Source organism: Beauveria bassiana (genome assembly GCF_000280675.1).
Source record: "Beauveria bassiana ARSEF 2860 unplaced genomic scaffold BBA_S00003, whole genome shotgun sequence".
NCBI lineage: Eukaryota > Fungi > Ascomycota > Sordariomycetes > Hypocreales > Cordycipitaceae > Beauveria > Beauveria bassiana.
In genome coordinates, this window is record NW_007930838.1 from 711,379 (window position 1) to 724,995 (window position 13,617).

A 13,617-nucleotide genomic window follows, 5' to 3' on the forward strand; every position below is an offset into this window, starting at 1 on the left:
GATGTGCAGGACACTCAGCAACGATATACAAGATTTTGAATCATCAGTTGCAGTTCACACATTCTAATTCGTCGTCAAGTCTATCTATCATGTCTAAATGCAGTGAGCCCGGGGGCTGGTGATTGCAGCGTTATGCAGCCAAACTTTGCCTCTTTCTGCGAAGCCGCAGCCGCTCGTCCAGCCATCTGGTAACGGACAAGACGAAGCCAAACGACAAGATGGCAATGGCAACACTAAAGCCTCGTCTATACAGCGGTTTATCATCGCTGCGGAAAATTTGCGCTCCGTAGATGCCCGCAATGTTTGCATTCATAATGACACTGTGCTCATATTAATTAGCTAGTGGTCGTCAAGTCACAAAGAGGGGGAAAAAGGGCAGTATAGCTCACCCGGCCATGGCAAGAGCACGCTGCTCCGAGTCGTGGCACGTCAAAGACAGCCAGGCAATGTTGAGCGGATGCGAAAAGGTGCCAAACATTTGCGTCCAGATGACGCCAAAGTAGCGCACGCCGCGCGAGTTGACTTGCGTAAAGGCGCGGTTCAGGATGTAGCCCAACAGATGACCAAAAAGGCCAATCATGACGGTCTCGCCGCGGCGATTGCTGGTTCCTTGGTTAGCTGCTGGATAGACGGAGGAACGTCGGTTTGAGGTAAAAGCTTACAACTTGTCGGAGAACCAACTAAAAGTAAAAGAGACGGGCACCTGCAGGAACAGGCCGACGGCGGCCAGCGCGTTGCTGCTCAGACCAGTGAAGCCAAAGCTTGTCACGATGGAGGGCGCATAGGTATCAAAAGCTCGCTGAGGTCCATTGTTGCACAGCGTAATCAGAAAATGAATCCATATACGCCAGTCAAGGAACTACATTCATGTTAGCAGCCATACTCGCATTGGAGGGGTCATGCCACTTGCCGCTCTCTTGAAAGCGCCGAGAGGAATCTTCTTCTTCTTCTGGCCCTTCATCGGATCGTCAATCAAGACGCGCGTTTGCAGAATGTGAATCTCGCGCTCCGTGAACCACGAGTACCGCGGCAAAAACGTGCTGTGCGGGTTGCGAAACGAGTCGGGTAAGCAGAAGCCAAAGATGAGGCCGCAGCACACCGTAAACGCGCCCATGAGCGCAAACAGCCAGAACCAGCCGGGCTGGCCACCGACGCCGCGCATGTGAAGGATGCCAAACGCCAGGAGCTTGGCGGAGGCCTGACCGATCTGGTTGCCAAAGTAAAAGATCATGACGCGCTTAGCCGTCTCGGTGCGCGTGTACCACGTAGAAAGCGTCCAGAGGCCGCCGGGGATGAAGCCAGATTCAGTGATGCCGAGCAGGAAGCGCGTCGCGACGAATGCGCCGTAGCCGCGCTGAAAGGCCTGAAAGGTGCTGACGATGCCGAACAGGAAGAGCTGCAGGGTCAACCACTTGCCGGGGCCGACGCGGTAGAGAATCATGTTGGCGGGGATTTCGGTGAGGACGATGCCGAGAGAGAGCATCTGCTGGCCAACGTTGAACTGATCCTGGTTGATTCTGACGTCCTTCATGAAGTTGTCGGTGATGGCGTTGGCCATGTTGCCGCGGTCGAGCTCTGAGGGGAGGGGTGTTAGCGAGGCTAGTAGGGGAAGGCCGGGCGTAGACGTACGGAGACAGAAGAACCCAAGAGTCAAGATGGGCATAATGATCAAGTCCAGTCTGATCCATTGTTAGTGATTGCTCCCGCTGGTGAAGACGGCGTCAACTTACTTGCGCTTCGCCCGTTTCTCCTCCTCGGGGCTCCAGTCGACAACCCGGGCAATCGGTGCATCCTCCGGGACCTCCTGGACCGTCGGGCTCTCTACTTTCTCACTCATCTCGAGAGACTTGTGTGTATTTGGTAAAACTATGCGATGAAGTGCGTTGCAATCGATCCCGGGTCTTCAACGGGCATTTGGCGATTGCCTACTTATATACAATGCCCAACGGCAGCGACACGAGACATATTTCAACAAAGGAACCAGCAGGCCTCGGGCAGTCGCCGAGGAAATTGTGGCGCGCTAGAAATTAAGCATATCGAAGAAAACTCGAGCAAAACGCTTCGGCATTGGGTGCGCGGCGACGAGGCGCATGGTTGGTCAAAACCTTGGTGTTCTTGGCGCAAGCACGACATCTGGCTGCGCTTCTTGGCGGCATCGAGGCGCCGCCCGTCCATGTCGTCATTACGCCCTCGGATTTGCACAATGAAAGAGATCTCTCGAAAATGGGCAGATCTGAGAATTCGATAGTTTTGGTGTTTATTGAGGCTTTTCGGCACATGTCGAGATCCCTCTGTCAGCCGCATTGAGAATGCTGCAGCTGGTCTGCCTCGCCTGCCAAGATCCATCCATCCATACCCATATTCGCAGTAACTAGTGCGACCAATCAGTCCTTATCTGATCCCACATCTTTGACGGAGAATTTTGCCCAATAAGCTCGAGACGACCATTCTCATGATATTTTTTTTCCCTTGTTGCAGCGGGTGTTTGTAGATGGCAGAATGTGGCTGTAGATTTGAAATTGTGGGTGTCATGTCCAATTTTGCTAGGCAGCTGCCGGGCGGATCGCGCCAGCTCCGCGTTGTATGTACCTACTTTTGACGCAGCACAAACAAAACTTGGACTTTCGAATTTTCTGTCTTGTCGAGCTGTCAGCTTACAGTTTACAGCTCGCAACACATGCAGCCTTTGTCGCAATCATGGCCCGTAAACTGCCATGGAAGAGGGCTTCGGATGCTCAGCCACAATCAGCTTCCAGTCCGCGGCGCGCATCGCCCAAAATCGAGACGCCTACAAGAAGAACAGCGGCGACCCCGAGCAGTACGACGGCGGCGTTGCGACATCGTTTGCCTGCCCTCGCCGCATTAAACTCTTCTGGTACAGCATCACCCGCCCCTCGCCTAAAATTTGGGGGCCAATAAACAATAACGCTAAAACATCTAGATCCCCTGCGCAGTCCGTCGACATCGCCTCCCCCAGAGCCTCCGCAGGAAAGGTACAGTGTGCCCGCCAAGGGGGGGTCCTCGCAGCGGCGCGTCTCGCCGCTTGATGATGTTTTTGCTGCGTTGGCAAAAAAAACCTTCGACACTCCTCGGCTAACAAAGTTTTGCTTTTCATAATAGGTACATGGTGCCCGGCGATGACCAGTATCGCATCGTCGAGGACGAGCTGCTGGAGACGGCGCAGCGCTTCACCACGCACCTGCACCGCGCCGAGTACACGCGACTCAAGCTCATCGCAAGATCCAAGAATGATGCCGCCATTCGCGAGATCAAGCGTCCCGTCATCGGCCCGCTCACCTCGGATGCCAAGCGGCGCCGCGACCGGGCCCAGCGCCTGTCCAAGCAGCGTTCCGTGCTGTCTGCCCAGGACGGCAGCACCACGCAAGACGAGAGCGCAAATGGTAGCTCGCCCTGGGTCGGGACCAACCTGCGCGGCCTCCTGAACGCGCCGCGCGCAGAGTCTAGGACCCTAGCGGCGCCCCCGATGCCGTCTGCGGTGCCGTCGTCGCGCACCAAAGCGGCCGCCGGCCATCATCCGCCTCGGCCGCCCTCGAGCCCACGCCAGCGCCCTGCAGATGGCGGCAGTTTTGCAACTCCCGTCGCGACGGGGCGCGCACGCCATCCTGCCACGCCTGCCACGCTGAGCGGCATGGCCTCCAGCTCCTCAGCGCCAAGCCGACCTGCCAAGAATGAGGCTGAGACTCGGCCCCCAGAGGACGACGACTTGGACTTTGACGATCCATTTGGCATCAATAAACGACGGCTGGATCGGCAAAAGTCCAGAGATCAGCTCAAAAAATCTATTCGCTCGACGCCTACGAAGGTGTCATCATCAGACAGTATGCCGTCCTTTGTGTGAGGCATTCAGTGGTCCTGAGAAGCAGAGTTTTGGGAATCGTGCTATTTTCATCTATGGCATTATTCTGTTTTCACCGCAGCTATGAATCCTGCATCGTGAGCTCGTCAAATTCATCCAGTAATTCTCCCATGTCGACCTGCGGCGAGTCATCTTCGCCATCCTCGGTCTCAGCCATGCTCATCTCTTCCTCCTCGCGCTGCTTCTCACTCTTGTACAGGGCCATAGCAGCACGGAGATCCTCGTCTTCCTCGACATCGCGCAAGAACTGCTCGTATTCACGATCCATGCGCTCCTGGTCAGCCTTTCTGGGCAACAATTCACCCTCATCCTTGGCCATGCGGCGGAGCTTCCAGTTGCGCTTCTTGTTCTTCTTGCGATTGGGGTAGTGCTTCTTGACTAGCACGACATCGGGCAGCATGGATGAGTACACGTTCGACTCCTCCATGGCCTCCCATTCCGCATTGTTGTAGTTGGAGCCCGTCAGCATGTACCCCATGACGCTGTCGCCGGCCTGCAGGAGACCACCAAGATGGGTTCTTGTGAAATATGTCGTGTCATTGGCGCCGAGATCAACAGCGCGAGCAACGGTAACCTCACCGAGACGCCACTTGCCGTTAGTCTTGCCCGTCAGCTCAATATCCATGACAATAAACTCCACCAGCGAATGAGAGTCAGCCAGTGAGGTGAATGGCGCTCGCCAGTAGATGGGGCAACTGATGTCTGCGGTTTGGAGGGTCTGGGGGTCCATGAGGTAAATGGAGGTACCAATCTTGTGGCACAGAACCAGTGGGGTAATGTTACCAGCCTGCTTGGCTAATCTGATGGGCATAGCGACTAGGTCATCTTTACATATCGGCACGAGTTCGGCAGAATATGTAAACTTGTATGATGTTTTCGCGGTGTGCGTATCGTGCGAAATAAGCTCTTGCGAGGTTTTGACTGTGACGGGAACGACAGAATTGAGGAAGTCGATAAACTTTTCGGCTTGATTTTTTTGCGAAAAGAAGAAATCGATGCCGTCTTTGGCTTCCTTGATGTTGAGCGTATCGCGGTGAGCGCCGTGCTTCATGATCAGCTGTTCGAGGAAGAGGAAGGTGCGCTTGTGTAGGACCTTTTGGCGGACCTGGACGCAAGCACGCCAGACGTTGGCGGTGTACGACTTGGCGCATTCAGGACATTGCTGTGTGGCGACAATGTAGACGACCTCGAAGCTTTGCTGCAGCATGATGCCATCCTGAACCTCGTCCTGGATGGTGAGCTTGACCTTTATTCTTCGCGAGTGAGGTTCTGTCCACACGAAGCTGGCATCGACGATGCGGACTTTGTTCAAACCGCGCAACTTCTTGAGGCATAGAGCCAGGAGCTCGCGGGATTCGGGAGCGGCCACGACCCAGCTGGAGGGTGGCAACAGCCATCTGTTGCAGTCTCGGCAGAAGTTGATGGTGGCTTCGCGCTGGACGCCTTGAGAGATGTCGATGGTGAGCTTGACGCAGTCGTAGCAGAGCGCGCCGGCAGAAGTCGTTCCGTCGATCGGGGCACCGCAGTTGCAGCAAAGAATACTACACATTAAAACGCTTGTCAGTCCTCAATCTGTGTCTTGTTCGTGGGCTTGAGACGCCCAATGCGGGGTGGTTAAAACTCACGTTGCGCCCACCCGATGGTCAACGGCCCCGATGGACACGGGGGCGTCATCTATATCCATGGACATGATAAACGACAGCAAAACGACTCCAAATTTGTTTGAGGATAAATAATGCCAAACAGAAAAAGGTAGAAAAAGATGTGGTAGTTGAGTCGAGTCACAGCCAAAAATTTGCCCCGCTGCTTGATAAGCGGGCAGGGAAAAAAAAAAGAAATCTTATCGTGAATTGTGGGGTGGCCATTGTGGCAGCGCCAAACGTTACGGCGACGAGTAGTGACAATATGCAGTTATCGAGTGTCGAAGAAACAATAATCATATGCTCAAGTGCTAATATTATATACAATATGCCATTTAGAAAATCTTGTTCAATACCCTCGTGACCCTTTCAGGTTGCTCATCCGTATCCTTAGTCTTCTTTGCCAGGGGTATTTGCTTAAACGTCCTCGTGTGCCTCTGCGTCGCCCCCTCCGCCACGCCATCGCCATCAGCACCAGTCTCGGGCTCTCCATTGTCCGCCGCCTTGCGCTTCCTCGCCGCCGCCGACTTGGCAATGCCGTCCAGCACCTTGGCCTGTTCCACGTTCCTCACAAACTCCTTATTCTCGCGCGCCGTCTTGCTAATCTCGGCGCGCATGCGGCTCGCGCGCTCCGCATTCTCCGACGCAATCTGCTCCGTGAGGTTGTGCCACTTGAACCCTTTGAGGTACATCAAATTCCAAATGTCGTCCCGGTAGTAGCTGCCCTTTTTGCCGCCCACGGTGCCGGCATTCAGCAGCGCGCAGACTGCTTTGGCGTCCTTTTTCCGCAGAAACTCGACCCAGCCCTCGGTGTAGGAGCGCTTCTTGTTGCCGCCGGCGCGGACGCGCCGCGCGTGCGCGGTAGGGTCCTCGGGGGCGAGAAAGATGCGGTTGATGGCGCCGTAGGGCTCGAGAAGGGAGCGCAGCTTGGCGGGCTTCATGAATGGCGGTATGCGGGAGAGGTAGACGACGCCGGACCTTTTGATGGCTTTTTCGGTCGCGACGAGATTCTTCTTGGTGAGGGTGCGGGAGATGTCGGGTAGGTCGCTCTGGATCTTGGGAAGCTTGGTCTTTTTCTTTTCGGATTCCTTGTCTTCTGCTGTCTTGGCTTCTGCTTCAACAGCGTCGTCTTCCTCGTCATCGCCGCCGTCAGTGTCGCTCGCATCGTGGTCAGAGTCGCCGTCTTCCTCGGGGCTTAGCTTTCTGCGCTTTGTGCTTCGGCTTCCGCCCTTGCTGATTTCATTTTCCGAGTCATAGCTCTCAATGTGATCATTGTCGCTTTCCGAAGCATCCAGAAAGTCGTTCGCGTTTGGTGCCATGGCTACGCATAAGTGGTGCGATTGCGGTTATGCCGTCTTGCGATGGCTGTCACTTGGTAAAAAAGTTGCTGGCACTCTGAGCCGCTTATCGATATGCCAGTGCCGGGGTATTCCTTTAGCGGAGCGTTGAGGGGTCGACCTTTCCAGGTGAGAGACGTCGTAGAGGCGTCTAAGTTATCGTAAGGAATAATAAATGATGTCCAAACCTGTTCTTCTTTTTAGTTTAGCTCATTTTCGCCCCTGATCCTTTTGTTTTTTTGGGTCCTGCTTCTTGTTTCTTTCCCTATCCTCGTAACCGGCCTCTTCCGGCCACCCACTCTAAGCTGCGTACCCTACAGAGCAGAACGATTATTTTCCAGATAATCTCTCAAACTGCTCCAAGGACGAAGGGTTTTTGTAATCTTCTATGCTTTTTAGTACACCAGGGACCTATTCTCGGTATTTTGCTGAGTTCATTTGCTTCACCGGATCTTCAGTCGAAGCAGCTATGACGTTAAGCGACGACCATCAACGTGGGGCATATCTCCAACACTTATGTGGCAACCTCCCCTCATCTACCTACAAACCACCACTGTGCCTGACACACTCACGATCATACGCTCAAAATGTCTGTCGAAGTGATTAACACTATTTCGCCAACCACCGGTGAGGTCGTCATCACCCGCAATGGCGCGTCTTCAACCGACCTAGACCTGCTGCCCAAGGTGGCGACTGAGGCGTTCCAGAGCTTCCGCAAGACCACCCTCAAGGAGCGACAAGAGATTGTGAAAAAGTTCCTCCAGGGTCTCGCTGATCGCGAGGCAGAGCTCGCAGAAGAGCTTACTGTCCAAATGGGCCGCCCAATCGCGTTTACCGGAAAGGAGATTACGACTGCCGTGAAGAGGGGTGAATATCTTCTCAAAATCAGTGGCGAGGCCCTACAAGATACCGATGGTGAGGCCGAGAAGGGCTTCAAGCGATTCATTCGCAAGGTCCCGGTTGGGCCTGTACTGGTCATCTTCGCATGGAATGTAAGTTTATACGTGTACTTGATCTAGTCGCCAATGTTGGCAACGGACGTTGTGCCAAAGTGGGAGGGCCGTGAGCATTAACATTTGTCACAGTATCCCTACTTGATCCTTGTCAACTCTCTTGTGCCTGCTATATTGGCAGGCAACAGCGTCATTCTCAAGCCGTCTCCCCAGACTCCCACCATTGTAGAGCGAGTATCCGAGATTTTTGCTGCCGCAGGCTTGCCCCAGGGCGTCCTCCAGTACTTCCACTGTGGTTCGCCAAGTACCATGGAAACTATTGTGCGCGACCCCAGGATCGAGCTTGTGTGCTTTACAGGCTCTGTTGCCGGCGGACTCTCCGTGCAAAAGGCGGCCGCCGACCGCATCGTCAACATTGGTTTGGAGCTCGGTGGCAAGGACCCTGCCTATGTACGCAGTGATGTGGACATTGATTGGGCCGCTGAAGAGATTGTTGACGGCTCCATATTCAACTCGGGCCAGAGCTGCTGCTCTCTCGAGCGCGTGTACGTCGACGAGAGCATTCATGATGCTTTTGTCGAGGCCGTGCAAAAAGTGCTCAAGGGCTACAAGCTGGGTGACCCCTTTGACAAGACCACCCACGTCGGTCCCGTCATCTCGAGCCGATCCAAGGATGCTATCGAGGGCCATATTAAGGATGCCGTCTCTAAAGGTGCCAAGGACGCTACGCCTGCCAATGAGACGTTTGATAGCCTGCCGGCCAAGGGCAACTTTGTCAAGCCGACTCTGCTGACTGGCGTGGACCACAGCATGACCGTCATGACTGAGGAAACTTTTGGACCTGTGATCCCTGTGATGAAGGTCAAGAGCGACGCCGAGGCCATCAAGCTGATGAATGACAGCGAGTTTGGTCTCACCGCCAGCATCTGGACCAAGGACACTGACAAAGGCTACGAGCTAGCCGAGGACGTCGAGGCGGGCACCGTATTCGTCAACCGGTGTGACTACCCTAGCCCGGTAAGTGAGACATGTTCCGGGATCGCGGTCGCGGGCGATGAAGCGAGCTCTTTTTTTTTTCCCTTATTTTTTTTTTCCACTGTGATGAGGTGAACCAAGCTGACAAATATCCGTGGTGTAGGACCTTGCGTGGACTGGGTGGAAAAACTCTGGCCGCGGCCAAACACTTAGCAAGTTTGGCTTTGATGCGTTTGTCAAGCTCAAGAGCTTTCACCTGAAGGATTACCCGAAATGAGAATCAACTGAGACATTTTTATTCGAAATGATTGGGTGCAACGGGGCCAAATTACGTACAGATTAGTGAACAAGGATTTGCAATGCCATCTCCGATCATCTACTTTTTTGCTGGGCGGAATGATTTGGAAATTTTCCTGCCGGAAAAAAAAACCAAAACAAAACAGAACAAAAAACAGCCCGACTGTGATGAAATCGTTTTTGGCCCAATAAACCAAGGTCAGTGCAGCAAGGACAGCAAGCGCTCGCGTGATTATGTCCAAATGGCTTCATCCGCGCCATTCCCGCACCAGTCCTGCTCGGATCAAGACCATCTCGGCTGCGGCATGCCGATCTGCACCACTACAAACTGCACTGCAACGCACTGCAAAAAAAAACTCCATGAAAGATGCGCTGGCTGGCTTTATGCTGTTCAACACGTATTTTTGACTTTCTGATGTACGAAGCCTGCGTATACGATGGGATGCAAACTGCCGTTTCTTTGATCGTATCATTGGGCACAGCAGATGGCAGGAGCAAGTATAGGATCAGTATATGAACTATTTTTGTGCAAATGCATGCGATATTTACGTTTTCTCAAAACTTGCGGCTCTTGAGCCACAAGTAACCCTCCATCTGATCGTTGGTCAGATCTGCCAGCGTCTTACCTACGTCGACGCCATACAAGTCGCTCCAGCTCTTGAACTTGGCCTCCAGGTCCAGTCTCTTGGCACTCTTGGTCTTGTCAATCCCCGTGGATGCCCATAGATCCTTCACAAAAGGGCGAACACGTGGATCTATGATGTCGGCCGATTGCGTCTCCCACTGCTGCAGGATCTGCGCCGGGTCCATGCCAATCGTCCTGGCCAGTCTCTGCACCGTGTCGCCTTCGAGTAAATCATCCGCATCAACGACGATTGGATAGCTCTTGCGGCCCAGTAACATGTTCGTGCAGGCGACAGTTGCAGAAGCCGACGATAAAGCCGCAGCGGCCGTGTACCAATCGAATAGAGCCCTTGTGAGCTGCACCCTACCGAGTATCGTACGAGGAGGCTATCGCGTAGCACGGCGGCCGGCGGATGGCCCTTGGCGCGATACCATGAGTCCACGACGAGTGCCGGGTGGCGGATGAGAAACAGGGGTACAAACGACAGAAGCGTCTCGTCTGACAGCAAAGTCGGGTTGGTGCGCGATGCGAGCGAGAGCAATGTCTCGAGCTCGACGCTGACCATCGAGGGGGACGCGTCGCTCTGCAACCCGGTAAAGAAGAGCGACGGATTCACCAGCTCGACAAGGTGGCTCTTTGTGAAAAAAGCACGACCCTGACGAAAGCCTCTGTATCAATACAGGCGCCGCCTGATTCGAGAGATTAAGCGGGCTAGGAAAGACGTACATTCTCGTGGGCGTTTTTGCGCGCCACCAGTAGCTCCTTGTGCCCAAGGCGCATCATCTCTAGATACGTCTTGAATGACTCTGTGGGAAATTCCGTTTCATGGCTGCTCAAGTTCAACTGTACGTATTCATAAACATCGTGGAGGTAGTAGCCCTCCTCCTTCCAGTCGGTCTGCTTGGACAGGAGCCTGACGAGCAGGTTGGACAGGGTCCGGGGGGAGGCGAAGAAGAAGACATCGGCAGGGCGTGAGCGGGTCATCGCTGGCTGTAAAGGGAGAGACTTGGGCTTCTTTTCAAATGCCGCTATGTTTGCCTGGTGATGGTTCGAAAAAAGAGAGAAATAGCGGTGTCACTGGCGTAACAACCAGTAGACGGCGATGCTTTAGTGCGGTATCCGTATCCGTACACGACGTCAAGAGCGCAGCTACTCATGAGACATAGTAAAAACCCCGCAATCGTGCCTCGACAAGACCGAAATACCTGTTTCTACTGCGTCTGAGTAATTGAGCCATATCATGCACACTTACTAAACGTTGTGCAAACTTGGCGTGAAAGTATTGATTCCCTTTGCTTTTTCGAAATTGGTGTTTCCCCCGGAAGCAAGTCACATCATGTAATTTGACCAATATGTTCTTTGTTATTTCGGAGTACATCAGGAGTCATACTCTCTAGGGAGAATTTTCACCATGAGGGACCTTGATAGTGTCTTCTTTCTCAAGTCGGCGCGTTGTTATTCGCCCAGGCATCCTTGCCGGTCTGCAGTATGAGTTTGCCGGAGGCTGATTCATTCAGACCCAAGCTTTCGCGTGCTGAAACACCCATCATAGGAGCCTGTCCAAGAATGCCGCTTCAACTTTGACTGGCTGTTCCATGCTCGCAGCCAATGACTCGATTTATCAGCCAGCTGCTTGGAAACGGTCGGGGCCGACGTCCGCTCGTCCCACCGTCAGAAGACTCCAATTTGCAGACACTTGATACGGTAGCAACATGGAAGCAGTGAAAGTGAGCACTGTGGTCAGACGTGTCGACGAGGCCGTTTCGTATCACATCACCAAGCAGGATACCCCAGTACCATTTGTTCCGCCCCTCGTACGGGTCAATTCCGTCCTGAATCAAGAAGATTTGTGTTTCGTTGGCAAATTTGTCGTTTTCTGAAAGAGGCTCAAGAAGCCCGACACTCGTCGGATGTCTGACGTCGGGGTCGGCCATCAGATGCTATGTTTGTGATGAAGATGCACTGCGGGAGCGCATTTGCGGCCAGATCTCTGTGCAACTCGGAACGCCCCATGTCTGTGGGGGACATGTCATGTTCTTGGCACTCGAGATGACAAAACATGACAATGTAGTCAAAGGCTTTGCTTGGAACAGTGCTCACACCAGCATAACAAGTAAAGCTATGAAGTGCGAGCTGGCGAGTACAAGGGCGACCGGAAATGAAAATTGTACTGGTAGAGAGAGAAGGTACGCTGTATCAAGTCACATGCGTTGGCACTAGAGCAGTCCAGTACACAGCTCTGCCTGTTTGATGCAGTCGAGGGCCCATTAATGTCGCACCCGCCACGGATATGTTGCTTTGCTCTGCCATTATAGTCGCCGTATGTTATTGCCGTACATGAGCTGAACCATCTCGGCTACCCGGCGGGCGTCGGCAGCTTCCACGCGAATCACATGGAACAAAGTACGGATGTGGCTGTGATACAGTGTGCATCCGCCTTGTTGCGATGGAGACGCTGAATCGACAATGACAAATCGCCCATGCCGTTTGTCGTGTTTCTCCGTTTGTATCCCTCCTCTTGTTTTTTGATTTTTCCCTCTCCTCATTTGCACTTTGAATTACACAATCGGTGGGTGATACAGAGATGAGGCTCCTTTAAAAAAGATAAAAAGAGGCGCCGGAATAGCCTAATGCTGCCTCGTCGGAGCGAGATTGCACGTCCCAGACACCCGGGACGTGGTACGATGGTAGTGCGATAACCTCATGCGGTGGCGTTGATGGTTGGCAAACCCCCCACCATTCGTCTCTTTGTTTCAATCAACTAGTTAGTGGCGCTAGAGTAAAAAAGGTTATGCCATTTGTCGTTTTAGTTGACCTGAAGCTTTTTTTTTTTTTTCGCTGTGCAGGTTTGTTTCAGCTGCATTTGCGCTCTTCTTTCCCTTTTTGTCTCTCTCAAACTTTACACTCGGCAAAATCCTCGAACAGCTGGCTCATGCAGCAGCTATTGTTTGAAAAGAGGTCCGTCCCCCTTCGCTGACCCTCTTGTTGTTTGATGATTGCTAGACAAATGGACAGCAACATGGCAAAAAAAAAAGCGGGAACCGTTTCCGCGATAGGCTGTGTTATCTGCAAAGAAGTTTCCTGGCAGCCTGGCACAAGCCTGACAGGCGCCTGAACTTTTGCTTTTTTTTTTTTGAGGTGGCTTGTTTGGTGAGTTGAATGTCGTAATCTCCGATTTATGTTGCGACCGTCTGCCCGGGTCAAGGAGGGGCGGGAGCGGGCGCGGGCGCGCAGGCAGGCAGGTGAGCAGGGATAGTAAAAAGGCAGGGATGTTACGGAGAAAAGTGTGGTATTTCATCGTGAACGATTTTATCCATGCTTATTTTTCAAGTTCTGTATGTGTATTGGACACGCGACGTCGTTGTCAACCTGCGCTAGAGGGACAGGGCTATGCCATTTTGTCTTGCACTACTCCAATATCCAACAACATGGCACATCAAAGCCATCATCATCAGCTGCTCATCCTAGCAAGGCCGTTTTTCTAATTGAAGTGTCAGAGCTGAAAAAAAAAGCCACGCTGTTTGAACAACTCGAAAAGGGCGAAAAGCGCGGAAAGCGCAGGTCAGCCACTCTTCAGCCGGTGTGATTACTGCTGCAGCCGGTAAGCAGGCTGATGCAGCAGTTGGGATGCGATTGAGACAAACAGGCGCGCCTGTGATGCACGACACTGTGAGTCGAGGTATTCCGCCCTTTTTCAAGGGCACTTGCTGCGTCTTAAATGGCATTTTTCTTACGAAATGTGTTTTTTGACGCGTTGCATGCGGGATGGATGGAAATGCTCCGCGGCAGGCTGGACACGAGCGACGCAAGGGAGACAGGAATGAGACCATTTTTTACGTGCGTTGTCTGGTCATTGGCATGCAATCATGAGAGACGTGTGGCGGATATTGAATTCTAATTAGACGAAGCAATT

At 53.1% G+C, this 13,617-nt stretch overlaps 6 protein-coding genes across 6 annotated transcripts; 2 read left to right on the forward strand and 4 right to left on the reverse strand.

Moving 5' to 3' along the window:
- Window positions 1-130: 130 nt before the first annotated feature.
- On the reverse strand, window positions 131-1,837 carry BBA_01450 (alternative sulfate transporter; the record flags this gene model as incomplete). Its single annotated transcript, XM_008596547.1, has 6 exons — window positions 131-320; window positions 390-602; window positions 663-859; window positions 884-1,575; window positions 1,630-1,679; window positions 1,731-1,837. 6 exons carry the CDS (start codon window positions 1,835-1,837, stop codon window positions 131-133), a joined length of 1,449 nt encoding a protein of 482 aa, XP_008594769.1.
- An 877-nt stretch (window positions 1,838-2,714) lies between these two features.
- Window positions 2,715-3,859, forward strand: BBA_01451 (uncharacterized protein; the record flags this gene model as incomplete). Its single annotated transcript, XM_008596548.1, has 3 exons — window positions 2,715-2,875; window positions 2,955-2,993; window positions 3,121-3,859. 3 exons carry the CDS (start codon window positions 2,715-2,717, stop codon window positions 3,857-3,859), a joined length of 939 nt encoding a protein of 312 aa, XP_008594770.1.
- Window positions 3,860-3,938: 79 nt separating this feature from the next.
- BBA_01452 (NMD3 family protein) lies at window positions 3,939-5,567 on the reverse strand (the record flags this gene model as incomplete). Its single annotated transcript, XM_008596549.1, has 2 exons — window positions 3,939-5,418; window positions 5,503-5,567. 2 exons carry the CDS (start codon window positions 5,565-5,567, stop codon window positions 3,939-3,941), a joined length of 1,545 nt encoding a protein of 514 aa, XP_008594771.1.
- Window positions 5,568-5,852: 285 nt separating this feature from the next.
- BBA_01453 (RNA recognition domain-containing protein) lies at window positions 5,853-6,836 on the reverse strand (the record flags this gene model as incomplete). The annotated part of the gene is made up of 1 exon (XM_008596550.1): window positions 5,853-6,836. The coding sequence occupies one exon, from the start codon at window positions 6,834-6,836 to the stop codon at window positions 5,853-5,855; it is 984 nt and encodes a 327-aa protein (XP_008594772.1).
- Window positions 6,837-7,441: 605 nt separating this feature from the next.
- On the forward strand, window positions 7,442-9,059 carry BBA_01454 (aldehyde dehydrogenase; the record flags this gene model as incomplete). Its single annotated transcript, XM_008596551.1, has 3 exons — window positions 7,442-7,846; window positions 7,940-8,824; window positions 8,946-9,059. The coding sequence occupies 3 exons, from the start codon at window positions 7,442-7,444 to the stop codon at window positions 9,057-9,059; spliced, it is 1,404 nt and encodes a 467-aa protein (XP_008594773.1).
- A 575-nt stretch (window positions 9,060-9,634) lies between these two features.
- BBA_01455 (uncharacterized protein) lies at window positions 9,635-10,688 on the reverse strand (the record flags this gene model as incomplete). The annotated part of the gene is made up of 3 exons (XM_008596552.1): window positions 9,635-10,060; window positions 10,084-10,359; window positions 10,431-10,688. 3 exons carry the CDS (start codon window positions 10,686-10,688, stop codon window positions 9,635-9,637), a joined length of 960 nt encoding a protein of 319 aa, XP_008594774.1.
- Between the last annotated feature and the right edge of the window lie 2,929 nt (window positions 10,689-13,617).